General features: G+C 39.9%; 1 protein-coding gene across 1 annotated transcript in view; it reads left to right on the forward strand.

Moving 5' to 3' along the window:
* Positions 1-17272, forward strand: part of MSH4 (MUTS-like protein 4) — a 438807-nt gene that overhangs the window by 355859 nt on the left and 65676 nt on the right. The window contains exons 16-19 of the mRNA XM_089373522.1: positions 9132-9275; positions 9376-9446; positions 9618-9676; positions 9913-10069. Coding sequence (XP_089229648.1) covers positions 9132-9275; positions 9376-9446; positions 9618-9676; positions 9913-10069 — 431 coding nt within the window. The remainder of the gene's footprint in view (positions 1-9131; positions 9276-9375; positions 9447-9617; positions 9677-9912; positions 10070-17272) is intronic.

A 17272-nucleotide genomic window follows, 5' to 3' on the forward strand; every position in this document is an offset into this window, starting at 1 on the left:
TTTTGAGTCCTTTCTTTCCATTGTCCAAGAGGGGCATAAAAAGGTGGCATTGATTGATGTTGTGTGTCCATGATAATCCATAATTAACAGTTTCCATCTGTCCCCTATATCCACGTCCCAATCTTTGGGTTAATTGCCATCTATCACCATTATTGGTTCACTATTTTCCTCATTCTTAAGTAGGGGCCTAGAAACCTTTCCCTAAGAGGTGCAATAGAAAGAAAGGAAAGAGCATGAGCCAATATGGTAAAGTGCAAAAGATTGGCTAGGGTATAATAAAGTACATGGACAAAATTGTAGCTTGAGTTCTACCCCCCTTATTAGCCCTCAGCCGGTTCCTAACTAATGCACAAGAAAATCAAAATGAAAGGAACTTGTTGATGAAGAATAAATTACTTCATCTTCAAAGGGTAAATGATGGATAAATAAAATCTTGTGACCCAAGCTATGCAAGAAAAATAAAATCATTAAAGGAAAAGGCACACAAGAGGGGTTGTAAAAATAGGTTGAGGAAAGGGGTAACTCAGGTCCCACAATTTTAACCCTTTCACATTATAATACTCGAGAATTGTGGTATTTTATAGCCAGGTGCACATATGGTGGCATCTTCCATGGAGTGAACCCCAACCATTGTGAAAATTCCTATACTCAAGGAACCCCTACTGCACCAAAATTGAATTTACTTCTCCTACTTGATTTTAATATACGTTATCAAGTTATTTTTTGAAAAATAATGAAGTAAATTACTTCTGCATCCTACACCAATTTAATTTGATTACATGAAACAAGAAACTGAGTGAAGAACAAGATACATAGGACACTGTTATTTTTGGACAAAATAATCCCCGGAAAAACCCAATGTGGGAAAACTGGTGCAGTAGCTCTGAGGGTTTTATATTATTAAGTAGTAGTTCTTAATACAATGTTGGATGCCCTCCTGGCAATCTAGTTATAGAGAAAAATATAATGGTGGAAAACTGAGTGAGATTACTTCATTTCACCTGGCAGTTTCCGGCTGCAGAACTGGAAAACCCTCGGCTATCTCTGCACTGACCTTGCGTAGGCCCTATGTTAGCCTCAGAGGCTCCGCGTCAGCCCTGCGTTGCCTCTTTTGCCTCTTAGAGCTTCTGCGTCAAACTCTCCCCGCTGTTCTGGCAACTCCTCGGCAGTTCCGAATTTCTACGTGAAGACAGCTTCCCTTCTGCGTTGGTCCTTCTGGCTCTGCATCAAGCTTGCGTGGGCCTAGACTGGCTCAATGTTAGTCCCTTTAGGTGCTGCGCTGTCGCCACTAGTGGCTCTCCGCCTCTCTGCCGAGTATTCCTGAAATATCCCTGCCTCTTTGCTGCAAAATGATCACTTAGTTCGAATGTCTCAGCTTCCAAGCCCCAAAAATTTCGAATTCTAGATCAATTCGTTCTCTCGGTGTGTTTCTAAATGAACCCCAAGCCTCCTTCTTATACTTTTCTCATCGATATTTCAACAGCCAAGATTAAGTCTCTAATCAACAACTAAGATTAAAAACTTGACTTGATCCGCTTTCTAGAACATTCTCACTGATATTTTTATTAATACCCATTAATACTTTAATTTTCCTAAGTTTAGACTTAGGAACCCCATTAAAAATATTAATTATTATAATAAAATACAATTTGGGTGGAATTTCACCAAACAGTTTCTGGGTTCTTTAGAAATCATGTGCCTTAGCCTCTCCACCAATTTTCATGGCTAGAGCACATCCAATGCTACCAAAAACTAAGACTCCCTCTTAGTGAGGAATGTCCTCTAGCAATAATGTCCAACTGCATGCTGCTCTGTCTCTGAAGCATCTCCTTTCCGCACTGTTGCTACCATCAACAGTGTGCTACTACTGCCCATGACACTGCCATTGCCACTGCTGCATCTGTACTACAACTCCCTCTCAAATGCTGCATCTGTTATGCTACTACCACTGCCACTACTAACACTGCATTTGTACTGCAACTTAGTTGCTGAGAGAAACAACTGAAAAACACCCAAAATTATTGAACTAACTATGTTCAACATAATACCATGTGAATGTTGGTATCTGACTGCTACTAGTCTTTGACGCTCTGAATCTTCTGTATTGTTGCTGACTTCTGCACTGTGCCATCTGCACTGCTTGCAACCTTGCTCTGTGTTGATCAGTCTCTGGTCTCAAGCTACTGCATCTGTCTCTCCAACCATCCCACTGCATCATCTGACAGTAAGTCCATCTCGCTACTGTTGAATCTCAGGCTCTCGTAGTGAGGAATTGATCCAAGAGGTGGGTTCCTCAAGGATCCTACCCACATGTAGTCCTCCCAACTACAATTTTATATCGCCCCATTTCCCTCCTGGAGATGCGTGGGCACTCATGGCAAACTCATCTTCGTCAATTTTTGCTGGAGCAACCTTAGGATCATGTTTCTCATCCTTATCCTTTTGCTTCAAAGGACACTGGGATGAAAAGCGGCCCATCTCGCCACATCTGAAACATTTCACCTTCGAAATGTCCTTTTTTTGCTTCTACTTTTGCTGTCCCTTTGATGCTAGAGCTGTGTTTTCCTCCTCCTCCTTAGTCTTCATGCCAGTCCCACTGCTACCATTGAGGTTGACCTTAACCAGATCCCTCCTTAATTCTTCCTGTTGAAGGGTTACCCACATCTCCTCCCATGAAGGTAGTCTTTCCCTGCCCAATATACTTTGGATGAAGGCTTTCCATTCATCCGAGACTCCATTCAGGGCCGTCCTTGCCATTGCGGTAGACTGAGGAGTAGACCCCACTGCAGCAAGCTGGTCTCTGATGTCCTGAAGACGTTGAAGATAGAGTTAACCCCTTCTCCCTTTTGCATCAATGTCCACTGCAACTTTTGTTCTAAGTACATATTTCGCTGTTCGGAAGAACCTTCATACAATGAAGACAAAGATTCCCACATTTTTCAGGTTGTATCTTTTCCCTGCAAGTGTGAGACCACATGATCTCGAACTCCATCGAGTATGTACCTCTCTGCCTTTGCCTACTCGGCCTTGTACTTCTTCTTCTAATCATTGTCTGCCGGAACAAGCACAACACTCTTGACATAAGCTTCGAGATTGTACTTCTCCAAAACAACTAAGATTTTGGTCTTCCACATGACATAGTTGGAAGCTCCTTCCAACCTGTCCTGATCTTTGAGCCCATGTGATGCCATCTCACCCAAACTGTCGAATTGACTCATCTAGTCACTGCGTAGCACTGGTCGGCTGCCAACAAGTGAAAAATTCAAACTTTTGGCGAGAAAAGTCCTGTGAGGAGAAAATTCCCCTTCTATGTGTCTTCGCTCTTTTCTGACGAATTTTTGCCCCGACAAAAACTACGCCCTTCAAGCATTACGCTGAGGCTCTGCATCACTCCCTCTGCCTCTGCAAGCTCATGAACCAGAAATCGTACCTCTCTTGCGACTCTCTCAGCGAGAGATTTCCTTGGAATCTCTGCTTTCCTGGCAAGGATTGCGCAATCCCTTCAAGGGGATTCGAATTGCTGCCAAATGCAGCTATTGGCCTCTCTGCTTAGCGTTGGATCTTCTCTTCCTGTTTCAAAATCAATGCTCTGATACCATATGAAAATTCCTATACTAGAGGAACCCCTACTGCGGCAAAACTGAATTTACTTCTCCTACTTGATTTTAATATACATTATCAAGTTATTTTATGGAAAATATTGAAGTAAATTACTTCTCCAGTCTACGCCAATTTAATTTGATTACTTGAAACAAGAAACTGGGCAAAGAACAAGATACATAGGACACCGTTAGTTTTGGACAAAATAGTAACCAAAAAAACCCAATGCGGGAAAATCAGTGCAGCAGCTTTGAGGGTTTTATATTATTAAGCAGTAGTTCTACATACAGTGTCGGATGCCCTCCTAACAATCCAGCGACAGAGAAAAATATAATGGCAGAAAACTGAGTGAGATTACTTCATTTCACCTGGTAGCTTTTGGCTAATCCGACCACAGAAATGGCAAACCCCTGGCTATCTCTGCGCTGGCCTTGCGTTAGCCTCAGAGGCTCTACGTTAGCCTTGTGTTGTCTCTTTTGCCTCTTGGAGCTTCTATGTCAACCTCTCCCGACTGTTCTGGCAGCTCCTCGACAGTTGCAAATTTCTGCAGGAAGGCAACTTCCCTTCTGCGCTGGCCCTTCTGGCTCTGCATCAAGCCTACGTGGGCCCAGACTGGCCCAGTGTCAGTCCCTCTAGGTGTTGTGATGTCTCCACTGGTGGCTCTCCGCCTCTCTACTATTGTAGACCCATGGCTACTCCAATGATCACCAACTGGAAGAAAATTGATGCATCAGAAGACAAGGATGTTGATCCCACCTCATATATGCAGCTCAAAGAGTCCTTGATGTATCTGGTCAATACTAGGCTAGACATTTGTTATGTTGTCAACACCCTCAGTCAGTGCATGGTGGAGCTGAAGAGTGCACACTGGGCAACAGCGAAACATGTTCTCAGATATATATAGGGAACAATCGATTATGGACTCTTGTACACCATGAGTAAGGATATCAGATTAAGTAGATTCACTAATGCAGATTGGGTTGGAAGTTCAGTAGATCGGAAAAGTACCTCTGGGTATTGTTTCAACATTGGATCAGGAATGACCTCCTGGTGCAGTAGGAAACAGAAGTCCGTAGCTCTGAGCTCAGTTTAGGCAGAATATATGGCTGCAAGCACAACTTTGTGCGAGGCCATATGGCTTAGAAAACTGCTTGTGAACCTATTCAGAAGAAAGATGGAGGCGACCAAGATCACGTGTGAAAATCAGAGTTGCATCAAGCTCTTTGAGAATCCAATGTTTCACAATCGGTCAAAGCATATTGATATCCGGTGTCACTTTGTCAGAGACTGTGTCCAACGAGGAGCTGTACAATTGAGCTACACTCCTATAGGAGAACAGGCGGCAAACATCCTCACCAAGGCCCTTGGAAAAACAAAGTTTGATTATTTCAGGGAAAAGATGGGGATGATAAAGAATCCATTTCAGTAGCAGAAATGGCGGTGATGTTGCAGTGCAATAGAAGTCAGCAGTAGCACGATGCAACATGACGAGAAGAGATTGCAGTGCAGATGCAGTGTTGGGAAGAAGGACCAACAACAACACGGATGCAAAGGGAGTTGCAGTGCACATGCAGTGTTGGGAGAAAGGACCAACAGCAGCACAGATGCAGAGGGAGTTTTCATACAGATGCAGCAGTGGTAAAGACAGATCCATGGGCAGCAGTGCAGAGGATGTTGGGCGGGGAGGCCTAGCATCAACACAGGTACCGGTGCCGTATAGTCAGAGTGATGCTTAGTATGAAGTATTACTAGAGCACAGTCGTCGCTAAGAGGGAGTTTTGATTTGGGATAGCATCGAATGTGCTCTAGCCATGCAAATTGGTGGAGAGGCTAAAGCACATGACATCTCCAAGACCTAGAAATGGTTTGGGTAGATTCTAAACAATTTGAGAGATATTAAAATAATTAATATTTTTAATGGACTTCCTAAGTCTAAACTTAGGAAAAATAAAATATTAATGGGTATTAATATAAAATTGGGTTAGAAGGTTCCAAAAGTCATGGATCAAGCCAAATCTAATCTTTAGCTGTTGATTAGAGATTTAATCTCGGTCATTGAAGGACCAATAGGAAAAGTATAAGAGGAGGCTTGAGGGTCAGTTGGAGAACACACCGAGGGAGACCAGTCAATTCGATTTCTGGAGCGGGGTTAGCTGAGAAATTCGAACTAGTGGTCTGGAGAGCAGCAAGAGGCAGCGGGTACGAAACCAAGAGTCGGGAACAACACCAGAAGACCAGCGCAGAGGTTGGAGAGGCAGATGCAGACGCAGAGGCAATAGATTGTGCAGTCACTGGAGGGCCTGCGTGGGTGACGCAGAGAGGCAGGAGCTGACGCAGAGGGTCTGGGAGCTGTGCAGAGGCCAGCAAGCCTAACGCTGAGACTGGGAGAAGTGTTGGAGAATTTTTCTCTGTTGGGTAAGCTAGTTTGGCACCCAGTTGTACTGAAGAATTGTTGAATAATAAAATCCTCCTCTGCTGCACCAGTTTTCCCACATTGGGTTTTTCCGGGGACAATTGTCCAAAATATTTGTGTTGATTCTTGTGCATGTGTTTGTTTCTGTATTATTGCGTGATATCTGCAGCAAAATTTATTTTAATGTTTACTGAAGGGTTTTCGTAAATACCTTGTTGAGAAATAAGTAGGTAAAATAAATTAGTTGTTGCAGTGATAGAATTTTCACATATTTTCCATAGTAAATAAACTGCATAATTAATTTGCAATTAGAAGAATAAATTTCCGGTTGCTGCAATTAGACTTGTAAATTTTCACCGTGGGCAGTGGTAGGTTGTCACAGTTGTGAGACATCAGTAGCGTGTATGGGAGGATGTTATGAGATTGTTTAGAACACTTTCCTCGCTAAGAGGGAGTGTTAGTTTTTGATGGTTGCGTAGCATCAGATAGTTGTTCTAGTCTCGACTTTTTGGTCTAAGAGGCTAAGAAACACTAGAGCTCCAGAACCCAAAAAAAAATTCGAAAGGAAACACTAAGAGATGGTTGAATTAAGTTAATTAGTCAATAATTAAATATTTCCTAAGTCTAAATTAGGAAAAGTGCTTAATTAACAGGAATTAATTGAGAAAGGTGGGATTTCTCTGGAAAATCACATGGATCGACTTAGAGATGATCTTAGCTGTTGATGAGGATTTAATCATGGTCGTTGGTGAGCCAACGAGAGATTATAAGCAGAGGTCGATGGGGTTGGAGATAGACACACTTGGGGAGCGAATCGCTTGGGAAGATTGAGCTATCTAGTTGCCGTGTTCAGTGCAGGAAGAAGATTTTGAGCCAGAGAAGGGAAGTAGAGGTAGAGGAGTAGCAACAAAGTGATCTGGTGGACTTTTCCAATGCTGGAAGAGTCAGTTGAGGGAGGTTGAAATTATCCACGAGGCTACGCAGGGGATTGCGTAGAGCCTCAAGAAGGCAATTCGATTCAACCTAGCAGGAGGTCAATTTAGTTGTTGAGTGCTGAGAATTTCTTCCAGAGGACTAGGAATTTATCTCAGAGGCAGAGGCAGTTAGATCCAGGCACACAGAGGCAATTCCATGTAGTGCGAAATTTAGCTTGCACAGAGGCTGACATAGAGAAGAGTTGGAGCTGATTATGGGGTCAGATCAGGTCGAGATTGCTTGTGGAGGACGGTAAAATTCCCTCTATAATTTGCTAGTATTTTCCTTGGACAGGATCGCTAGTTTGGCATCCATTTTATTGTACCCAGATTTGTTGCTGAAGAATTAATAATAAAACCCTCATCTGCAGCAACCTTTTTCCCAAGTTGGGTTTTTCCGAGGACAATTGTTCGAAAATAACAGTGTCATATTTTTGTGTGTATGCTCTATATTTCTCAGTTTCCATCATTTTATTGTCCACAACATTTTTATTTGTGAAGAAGTTGTAGTGTGACTAATTTGCTATTTTTCCATAACAAATTAAACTGCACAATTTAATCAGTTAGAAGAATTAATTCCAGTTGCTGCATTTCAAGGAAAATTTCACACTAGGTCTAAGAAATTTCAAGAAAATATTATCTTGATAAGGGAAATTCCTTTCCTCATCTATAAAAAGGAAGGTTTCTTCATTTGTACTCATGGTTGGATTGTGAGAGCACTCCTCTTCTTAGAGATTAATGGGAATATCTTTTGGGAGCAAATGTTGTTGAGGGATTTTCTATGTGGAGTGAATGTTTTTTCATGCTTTTTCTTGATATATGTTCTCGGGTATATTTCATTCTAACTATTCTTGGTGATGAAGAAAATTACGTTAATGCTAACAATTCTTGCCATTGCAAGGCTACCTAGTCACGTGGAAGGAGCCAACTTGGGAAGGACCCTGCTTGATTTCCTTTGTGTGCAGGTGAGTTGGTCCAAACGGTTGGACAATCTCTAAAGGGGAGCTCCAAATTGTGCATGGTCTAGTATTCACCACGCACAGGGGTTGATGGCTGTAGATGCCACTTTGAGAGAGGCGCTCCTAAGCGAGTTCGAAAGTTACATAGTGGGTTAAGTCAATAGTGGGTGCAATATTTGTCCAAGAGCAATCCCACTCCCTTGAATTCAACCAATAATATTAATTTAAGAGGATCTCATCTTGCTTTCATCTTGCACTCAGTTCCCCTTGACTCCATTGCCATTGAAGGGTATTGATGTTGATTGACAAGTCCCTCCATCACCTTTTCTTCTTCCTTTGTAAAATATCCCAAAAAATCCAGACAATGTTTCACCAAGGCTACCTTTGGCATCAACTTGTGCTCTTCTTCACCAAGACTAAGTGATCCTCATAGGGGCCCCCCCTTGAAGCTGAAGGAGAGCTGGCCTAAAGATGTGATGGTAGGTTGCTGAGGTGATAGTGGGTGACCGATCAAGGTTCCACTTCGATTGTACAACATGTGTTAGAGATTTCACCATTTCTAACGTACAATTTGAGCAGTCTCAGACACTTAAATACCTGATCTAAATCTGGAAGTTAAAGAAACATATCACTGCCCTAGATATCAAGTAGACAACAGGGGACCAGGAAAGTCCTGGCTCACAAAAGCTCAAAATGAGGCTGGCTGGTTATTGCTAGATCCATGCGTTCATTTTAATGATAATGGCTTTTTCTCTGGACAGGTCTCTCCTGTATGACAAGAAAAGAATTTTAGGCTTTGCCTCTAGTTGTAAAATGGAGTGTATTCATGTTCCAAAATTAATGGAGATTGAATATTACCTTACCCTACCAAAAATATGGAAAAAAAGAAAAATATCTGTTGTCCTTGTGGATTCTGGTTGATGTCATGCACCTTTAGCAATGTTTTGCCGATCTATCATATTTCTTGATTTCAGTTCGTAGATGAGTTAAAAGTTCTCTAAAAAAATGAAGTTTTCCTCCTTCACTGTCAATATAGTGAGTCAAATCTTGATCCTATGCTTCTTCATGCTAGCTGTTTTCCCATATTCCTGACTATTATTTGTTACTCGTTAAATGTTAAAACATGATTCTTTTAATTTCTTGTGCTCTATTTTTAAATAGCTTGCAATTGTTTTTTTTGTGCAGGACTGATTGATTCTGTACAACAGGATATCTCTTTCCTTACCCTTCTTTCAGAATCTTTGTGCCTCTTAGACATGATCATAAATTCTTTTGCACATGCAATATTAAGTAAACCTGTTGACAATTATACCCGACCTGAATTCACTGGTATGCATACATAGGAATCTCTATATAATCATGTTTTGAGGCAAGTTATTTACTGGATAGAACTGTTACTATTGTGTTTTGGTACTGTCGGAACCATAAGAAAATGGTCCCATAGCAATAGAGGCAGGGAGGCACCCTATTCTTGAAAGCATTCGTCGTGAAGAATTTGTTGTAAGTTCTAACCATCATTTCTTCTATTCATGTCAATGATTTTCATAAAAAAAATAGATTGTGATATAAATACTGGCTTATTGCTGCTCCTCTTTTGGCTGATATTAATTTTGACCAATGATAGTTGTGTTAGTGGTGTGAAAGTTAAAGTGATGTTTATACCTTTTGCAGGCAAACAATACTTTCCTGTCAGAAGCATCCAATATGGTTATTATCATGGGACCAAATATGTATGTGATTGTGGTAATATTTTCTAGTTGTTGGCGCTTGTTTCTTTCTTCTCTGTCCTAGTTATCGTAGATGGGGCTACTATGCTTTGACCCTCTTAAATGTTGTGTAAAATTCTAGTGATGGAAATGCAGGATACATAAACTGAGCTGTAACATTGCACAAACTCTTTCCCCCTGTACTTGCTACAAATAACACTGGTCTAAGAAGTTTCAATGATCTGTCTATTGATTTTCAGGAGTGGGAAGAGTACATATCTTAGACAAGTTTGTCTTATGGCAGTCTATGCTCAAATTGGTTGCTATGTTCCTGCTCATTTCGCTTCCTTCAGAGTTGTGGACCGTTTGTTCACACGAATTGGAACAGGTGAAAGTTTAGAGTCCAACTCTAGCACAGTAAGTTTCAAGTCTTTGCTGGTATTTCATATTCATTATTCTAGTTTTCTATGTTGGTTCACAAATCATACAGAATTTTTTGTGTTTTTTGCCGATTATGTAAATACATAATTCTAATATATGTACTTACATATATAACAAAAAGGAGTAGGAATGTTCAAATTGACATTTCTGATAAGTATCAAAATTTAAAGTTCTTGTATGTTTACGTTCTAGATGATGGTGCCATCAGGTCATGGACAGGGCAACTACTATGTCTATTGCATGCTAGATCTACAATGAATCCATATGATCCTCTCTAGGTACTTTCTAGGATGTGGTTTCTGCCTGAGACCCATGAGATTGCACACCCACCTTTTGTGGGGATATCTTTGGGATTCAAAATTTAGACATATGACATGGAGATCTTGTTGAGTTCATTGAATTGAGTGTGTTGTTTGCCCCATTTGTGATTGCCTTGGGTTGAGGGTGTCAATATTAACCCTTTATCTGCATTCTAGATTATGTGCTTTGGGATTCAGCAGGGTCCCTCAAGATGTCTTCGTTGTTGTATATTATTTCTCCTCACATCTTCAAACTTCATGCTTCACACTAATGGTGACCCCTAGATTTGTATCTAAATATTTCTGAATATTCCTCTTTGGGGGATATAATTCTTATAGGGTATTTCAGTGGCCACACTAGGACTGTATAGATGTTGATTTATAATGTCCCTTTCCAAACCATAATAGTAGAAGGGATCAACTTAGTAGCCTACCCAGATTCCCATAGGCTATAGTCGGGAAAAATGGGATTAGCTGGTTTAATTGTTTAATGTCATCATATTTAGAAGAAAGCATTTTGAAGATTATATAGAATAGGGGAAAGTCACTTAATAAAAATAACATGACGCATGGTGTTTCCATCCAACCATGGTATTTCAAGAGGAGGAAATAATTATAAAAAGAAAGGAGGAGGATCAAGGAGGAGAGTGGGAAGTTCGCAAAGACAACGTTCCCAAGGAGTGACAGTAGAGCCATTGGTGTGCTTCAGTTGATACACTCAGATATTTGTGGCCCATTGTCTACCAGATCTCTCAGGGGCTATGAATATTTCGTGACCTTCATCGATGACTACTCCAGGAAAACCTGGATCTATTTATGAAGATGAAGAACGAGGTTTTCAATCGCTTCCAAGAGTTTAAGGCTCTTGTGGAGAACATGACAGGTAAAAAGACTAGTGTGCATCGTAAAGATAATGGAGGCTAGTATACAAATAAGGCTTTCACGGGGTTTTGTGTGAAGGAGGGCATCAGGATAGAGTGGACAACTCCAAAAAACCTATTACCCACCACCTGTGGGTGACACCGTAGGAGAAATTGTGAAAATTCCTAGATCTAACAATCTTAGGAATCCTACTACAACCAACTGAATCTACTTCATGTAGATTGTAAATTACATTACAAGCTTATTTCAGATTTCTTCTTGAAACATTGATTTCTTTGATGCAAGGGTTGTGTTATCCTCCTCCTCTACTTTGGGCTTCGACCCACTGTTGCTGCTGCTTCTGTCAAGTTTTACCTTGATCAGGTCTCTCCTTAGTTCTTCTTGTTTCAGAGGTTCCCACATCTCGTCCCAATTTGGCAATGTTGCTCTACGCGGGATACTCTGGACAAAGACTTTCCATTCATTCGAGATCGAATTTAGAGCCAGTCTCACTAACTCCGAATCCTGAGGTGTATGCCCCGCAGCCGACAACTCATCACGGGTCTCCTTCAGTTTTGTGAGGAATGGATCCACACGTTCTCCCTTCTGCATCTGAGCAGATCTCAGCTTCTGCACTAAGTACATCTTCTGTTGCTCAGAAGATCCCTGATATAATGTGGCCAAGGCATCCCACATCTCCTTAGCAGTTCCTTTGCTAGCAATGTGGCACACCACGTGATCCTTGACTCCATCTAGGATCATCCTCTTGGCCTTTGACATCTCAGCCTTTTACTTCTTTAGCAGATTTTCAACTGCAGGTTCAGCTACAACATTATCAACATACGTCTTGAGGGCATGCTTATCTAGAAGGAAAGACATTCTAGCCTTTTAGATGGCATAGTTGGAAGCCCCGTACAACCTGTCCTGATCCCTCAAGCCACTGGTTGCCATAGCTTCAGTGCTAGATATGCTCTTCCCTGTTTCACATCAACAACTCTGATATCATGTGAAAATTCCTAGATCTAACAATCTCAGGAATCCTACTGCAACCAACTGAATCTACTTCACCTAGATTGTAAATTACATTACAAGCTTATTTCAGATTTCTTCTTGGAACATTGAAGTAAATTACTGAAGCAGCCTATACCAAATAAAATATGGTTCCGAAACATAGAAACTGAGCAAGGAAAATAGAAACACATAGGACATAGTTATTTTTGGACAATAGTGCCCGAAAAAACGCAATGTGGGAAAACTGGTGCAATAACTCTGAGGGTTTATTGTTATTAAGCAATAGCAAATTTTGAATACATCACAGAATACCTCATAGGGTTATTCAGTTACAAAGAGAAACACTGGCAGAAGCTTTGTGAGTTTACCTCACACAATCACTGAGAAAAAGTCCCCGCTGTTCCGGTTGCTGGATGAGGTGCCCCTAGCAGGCACTATGCTATCTCTGCATTGCCTCTACGATGTCTTAGCGTCAACGCTTTCAGGCACAATGTCACCCAACTGGGGAATCGATCAGTAGCCCAGAGTCACTGCTCTCAGCCTCCCGGTCTCACACCCCAGCTTCCGACTGCTGAAACTGACCCTCTGCTCTGATTTTCGACTTTCTCTCTCCCCCTTTGCGCTGCTTCTGTGTGGCCCTTTTGGCCCTGCGTCAGCCTCTGTGTCAAGGCTACTGGATCACTCACTGCCTCTCCTTGATGATGATTCTCCGGTTGAGAATCTCTCTCTGGAAGCTGCTATCCCTGCCCCTCTACTGCAAGAAATCTCCTCAATCGATTTTCCTCTTGAGAATTTCTCACTTCAAAAAATCGATTTTCTCAATCTCTCTGTGTCTTCCAAATGACCCTCAAGCTCCTCCTTATATCTTCTTATTGGAAAACCAACAACCTAGATTAAATCATAATCAAAGACTCAGATCATTTTGACTTGATCTGTGTCTTTTTCTAGAAGTTTCACCCCTGATTAGATGAATAACTATTAATATTTTAATTTCCTAAGTTTAGACTTAGGAACCCTATTAAAAATATTAATTATTTTAATAAAATCACTTCTGGGTGGAATTTCCCAAAACACTTTCTAGGTTTTCTTTAGAATGCATGTGCCCAAGCCTCCCTACAAAATTTGAGGCTTAGAGCACATTCGATGCTACCCCAAATCAACAGAAAATTTTCTTCTAGATTGTCTTCAGTCAGCAGCCACTAGACAGCTCGATGTGTCATCATCTCCGCCACTTGAGCCGGCCATTATGCATCCTCACCCATTTGTCATAATCGTATGTTTGAAGGTGGGCCTTCCAACCCTGAAGGTATAGTTTTCATTATGTAATTGGGTATTTTTGTTTACTTATCATGGACACTTATGGGCATGGATTAGTGGGGGGATTCGGCGGAAAGAATGGGCTTGGTTTGTACTTTTGTCCCCTTGTCCAACTTGGTGGTTAACCTCAGTGAAGCACCACTCGTATAAGACCCACGAGCACCTGCGGGTCTTGGCGGGTTCTATAGTGAGTCGGGTCACTTGCATAGAACTCGTGCTTAAGACTTGGATTCAGTAGGTATTTTATTAAACCTGACTACCTGTATAAGATCCAGGGGTTTGCCATAAGACCCGCATCGGATCCTTATAAGACCCATCGACCCTCAAAAGACAATTTTTTTATTTTTTTATTTTTCTTTTCTTTTTTGGAAATGAGGTGGAGGGAAAGGGAAATTGGAGGGAAGCAAATGCTTTATAAGCACCTCTCTCCCTTCCATTTGTCATTCACTGTCATTTGAGTGTTTGGCTAATTTCTATGATTGTTGAGTGACTCCATTGCATAGTGAAGGGGCTCTTGGAGGAGGCTAAAGGAGGCTTCATCAGATCAGACCCGTTGACCACTGGAGTGGCATCTGATGATTATATGAAGACTCCATGCCCAAGGATGATCCATAGGACACTTGTATCATCAGATATCATCAGTCAATTGAGATTTTTAACTCTACTTCTATCTTCTCATCAACTTTCTTGTACTAAGATTCCACACCCTGAGGGGAATTGTAATAAGTGATACTAGTAATGATGAGTTTTTGAGTCTGTAACAGGCCTAGGATGTTGGGACTCGATCAGCAAATGAGTACACCTTGGAGTGTTTTTTTAATTTGGTTAATTATCCTTTCTTTTCAGAGGTAGATAATTTTATGGGTTTTTTCACTCATGTTTTACCCCAAACCCGGGGTGACGGTTTGAAGGTTGAGCCCCTAACTCATCTTAGTGTCTAGAGTCAATGTATATTACCATAATAGATCACACAAAATTTTTTGTGGAATTTGGTTAGGTTTAGGTAGTTATTTTTTAATTTTTTAGATTTTCCGCACTGCGGAAATTGCTAATAAAATTATATTTGTAATGTAATAAGTGATGTCTAGAGAAGTTGTATGGGGTATGAGTAATGAAATTTTCACCTCACCCCCTCAACTTTCTACTATGACACACTTTGATGGGTTAAAATTGTGTTTTGAACTATCAAAACCCATTTTTTCTAAGTTTAGTGGGAAATCTGGCAATTAATTAAGCCAAAAATTAAATAAATGGAGAAAAATAAATATCCACACATGCTAAATGTTGTGGAAATGAGGTGGAAAATTATGGGGGAGTTAAAGTGAAGTCCCAAGGTGATGTGGACTCCTAAAATCAAGGAAAGGACATGTGCTCAAATAAAATCGAATTTCTGGCATTAAAGGAGAAAGTTGCTTACTTGGAAATTCGAATTTGTGAAGTTAATGCACATTTGGGAGGATTTGGGAGAATATTTGGTGGAGATTTTTGTGGGAAATTGTCTCCACATGGGTTACCACCCATATACACTTGTCATTCTATTATAAAATTCAAATTTGGCACATAAGGGAAGAAGAAAATGATGTCCACTTGCAAGAATTTGATTTTTACACTTGGCATTGGAGCTCTATTCAACAAATTCGAATTTATCTTTGGGATTGTCACCTCATGTCATTAGTTTAATCACTTCTACATTGGGATTGACTCCCATGGTTCTATATAATAGAGCCTTGAGCTCTCATTTGTATCATGTAATACGAGCTATTGTGCTTGAGGAGACTCTACGAGATTGTATTCACTATTTGCAATATAATACAACAGTCTTTGGGTTAAAGTGTGATGGTGTTCTTCTCTTTGCATGTGTGGTAAATTCTTGACTTGTTGTTATGTTTCTATTTATTTCCTCATGTCATTGTTTCTTTTATGCTTGTTTCAAGTTATGTTAGTATGCAACTATCTCATATTAGCATAAGAATTAATTATTGTCTTTAGGAAAAGAAATTTTCTAGTGGATAATAGATGTATCTCTAGGAATTATTTCCACTGCACTTATTTAATTTCATGTCGATTTAATGATTTGTGGTGAAGTTTCATAGATGAATCATTATTTGGTCAAGCTTTTCAAGCGTGAGGGGAAATTTTCGGAGGAATCAACCCATTCTTGAAAAATATTCAAGGAGAACTCACATGTTTTGAATTCCAAAGTCTCATCTATATCTTATTTGTGTTTTGCAGGGATTCTTTCAAGTTTCTTAAAGCTTTTATTTCTTGCATCAAAATATCAAACTTGGAAAAATTTATTTTTACATATTGTACTTCATTTATCAATATCTGGCTATTTCAAAGAGCTAAGTCATGGCTAGTCAAAGAAGAGAGCTTGCTCATACTCTTTGGCCTAGCCTCTTGTAGATTATTTTTGTAACATACTTTGTAAGTATCTTGAGCTAACATTTGTTGTTGTATATTGTTTCTAACATGTTCTATTGTAGCTACTTGCGGGATTCATCATCAGAAAATTACTTAAAAGTTTGCATGTAGGACCTTGGGGCTCAGATTTAGTGATTATTTCCACCTTTAGGTCAGATTCATCTTGGATATGTCTGTGTTCTTCTTGAGAAAGGCCGAGTTCATTTTGGCCATCTCTTTCTCTCTCTTGGTCGTGGCCATAGAGGAGGCTTATTTTCTCTTATTATTCTTCAAAAAATCTGCAATTTGTTGAGCCTTTGTGGGCCTCAAATTGCAGAAATTTTCAGCGAGAAAAGGTCCACGATTTGATGTCAGTTTGTTGAGACTTTCCTTGGATTTTAGAGAAGACTTCATTGTCTTTTCCTTCTTGTAACAACTAATAAAATTTCTGATTTTGGGAGCGTGGATTTTATCCATTGGTATCCCTATATCTCCACCTTTTGGAGAGTCTTGGCGGTTTGACTTTGTTGGTTTATTTCATTTTGCATGCATATCATCTAATTGAGAAATTAACACAACATGCATCACACTCATTTTGCATGCACTTTAATTTAATTTACTGCATGTTTTAAATCCATAACAAGTCCATATTTTTTTGCATGCAAGCATTTTTTACTTGATTTTATTTGGTTCGAACATAGTTCCAAGTTTATTTATGCTTCACCATTAAACACATTTTACATGCATCAAGCATTTGGACAAATTTTCTTCATAAAGTAACATTTTATTTCATGTAAAGCAAGTACATTTCAAGTTGAAGTTAATTCTCATTGTGTGGTTAATTTATTTACCTACCCCAAACATCACTAAAACTTACCTCCAACTTAAGTTGGTTGAATAAACTTTTCAGGGACCTTCTACCTCTATTGACTCCTCATTATGTGATCCAAAATATTTGGGCGAGGATGAGGTCTAAGGACTAGAGTTGAATTGTAACTTTGTCTTAGCACTAATTAATAAAATAAACCAGGAACAACATTCCATCACATTTGCTTTGTTTGCAAAGTTCTTAAATTTATTGCTATCTTGATGGTTTAAAGTTTCACATGTAAATCTTATTTCAAGAGGCACTTTGGATGCAAACATTGTAATCTCTTTTAATTTTGCAACAAATTTAATTTTCTTGTACTTGGAAATTGACTCATCTTTTGGTTTAATTGCATATTGTCATGAATGGTTGATTTCACTTTCAAGTACTTTTATTTTGGGTTGCAAACTTAATTGCATC

The sequence above is a fragment of the Pinus tabuliformis genome, chromosome 6 (assembly GCF_031772625.1).
Source record: "Pinus tabuliformis cultivar Carrire ecotype Pingquan chromosome 6, CPIR1, whole genome shotgun sequence".
NCBI lineage: Eukaryota > Viridiplantae > Streptophyta > Pinopsida > Pinales > Pinaceae > Pinus > Pinus tabuliformis.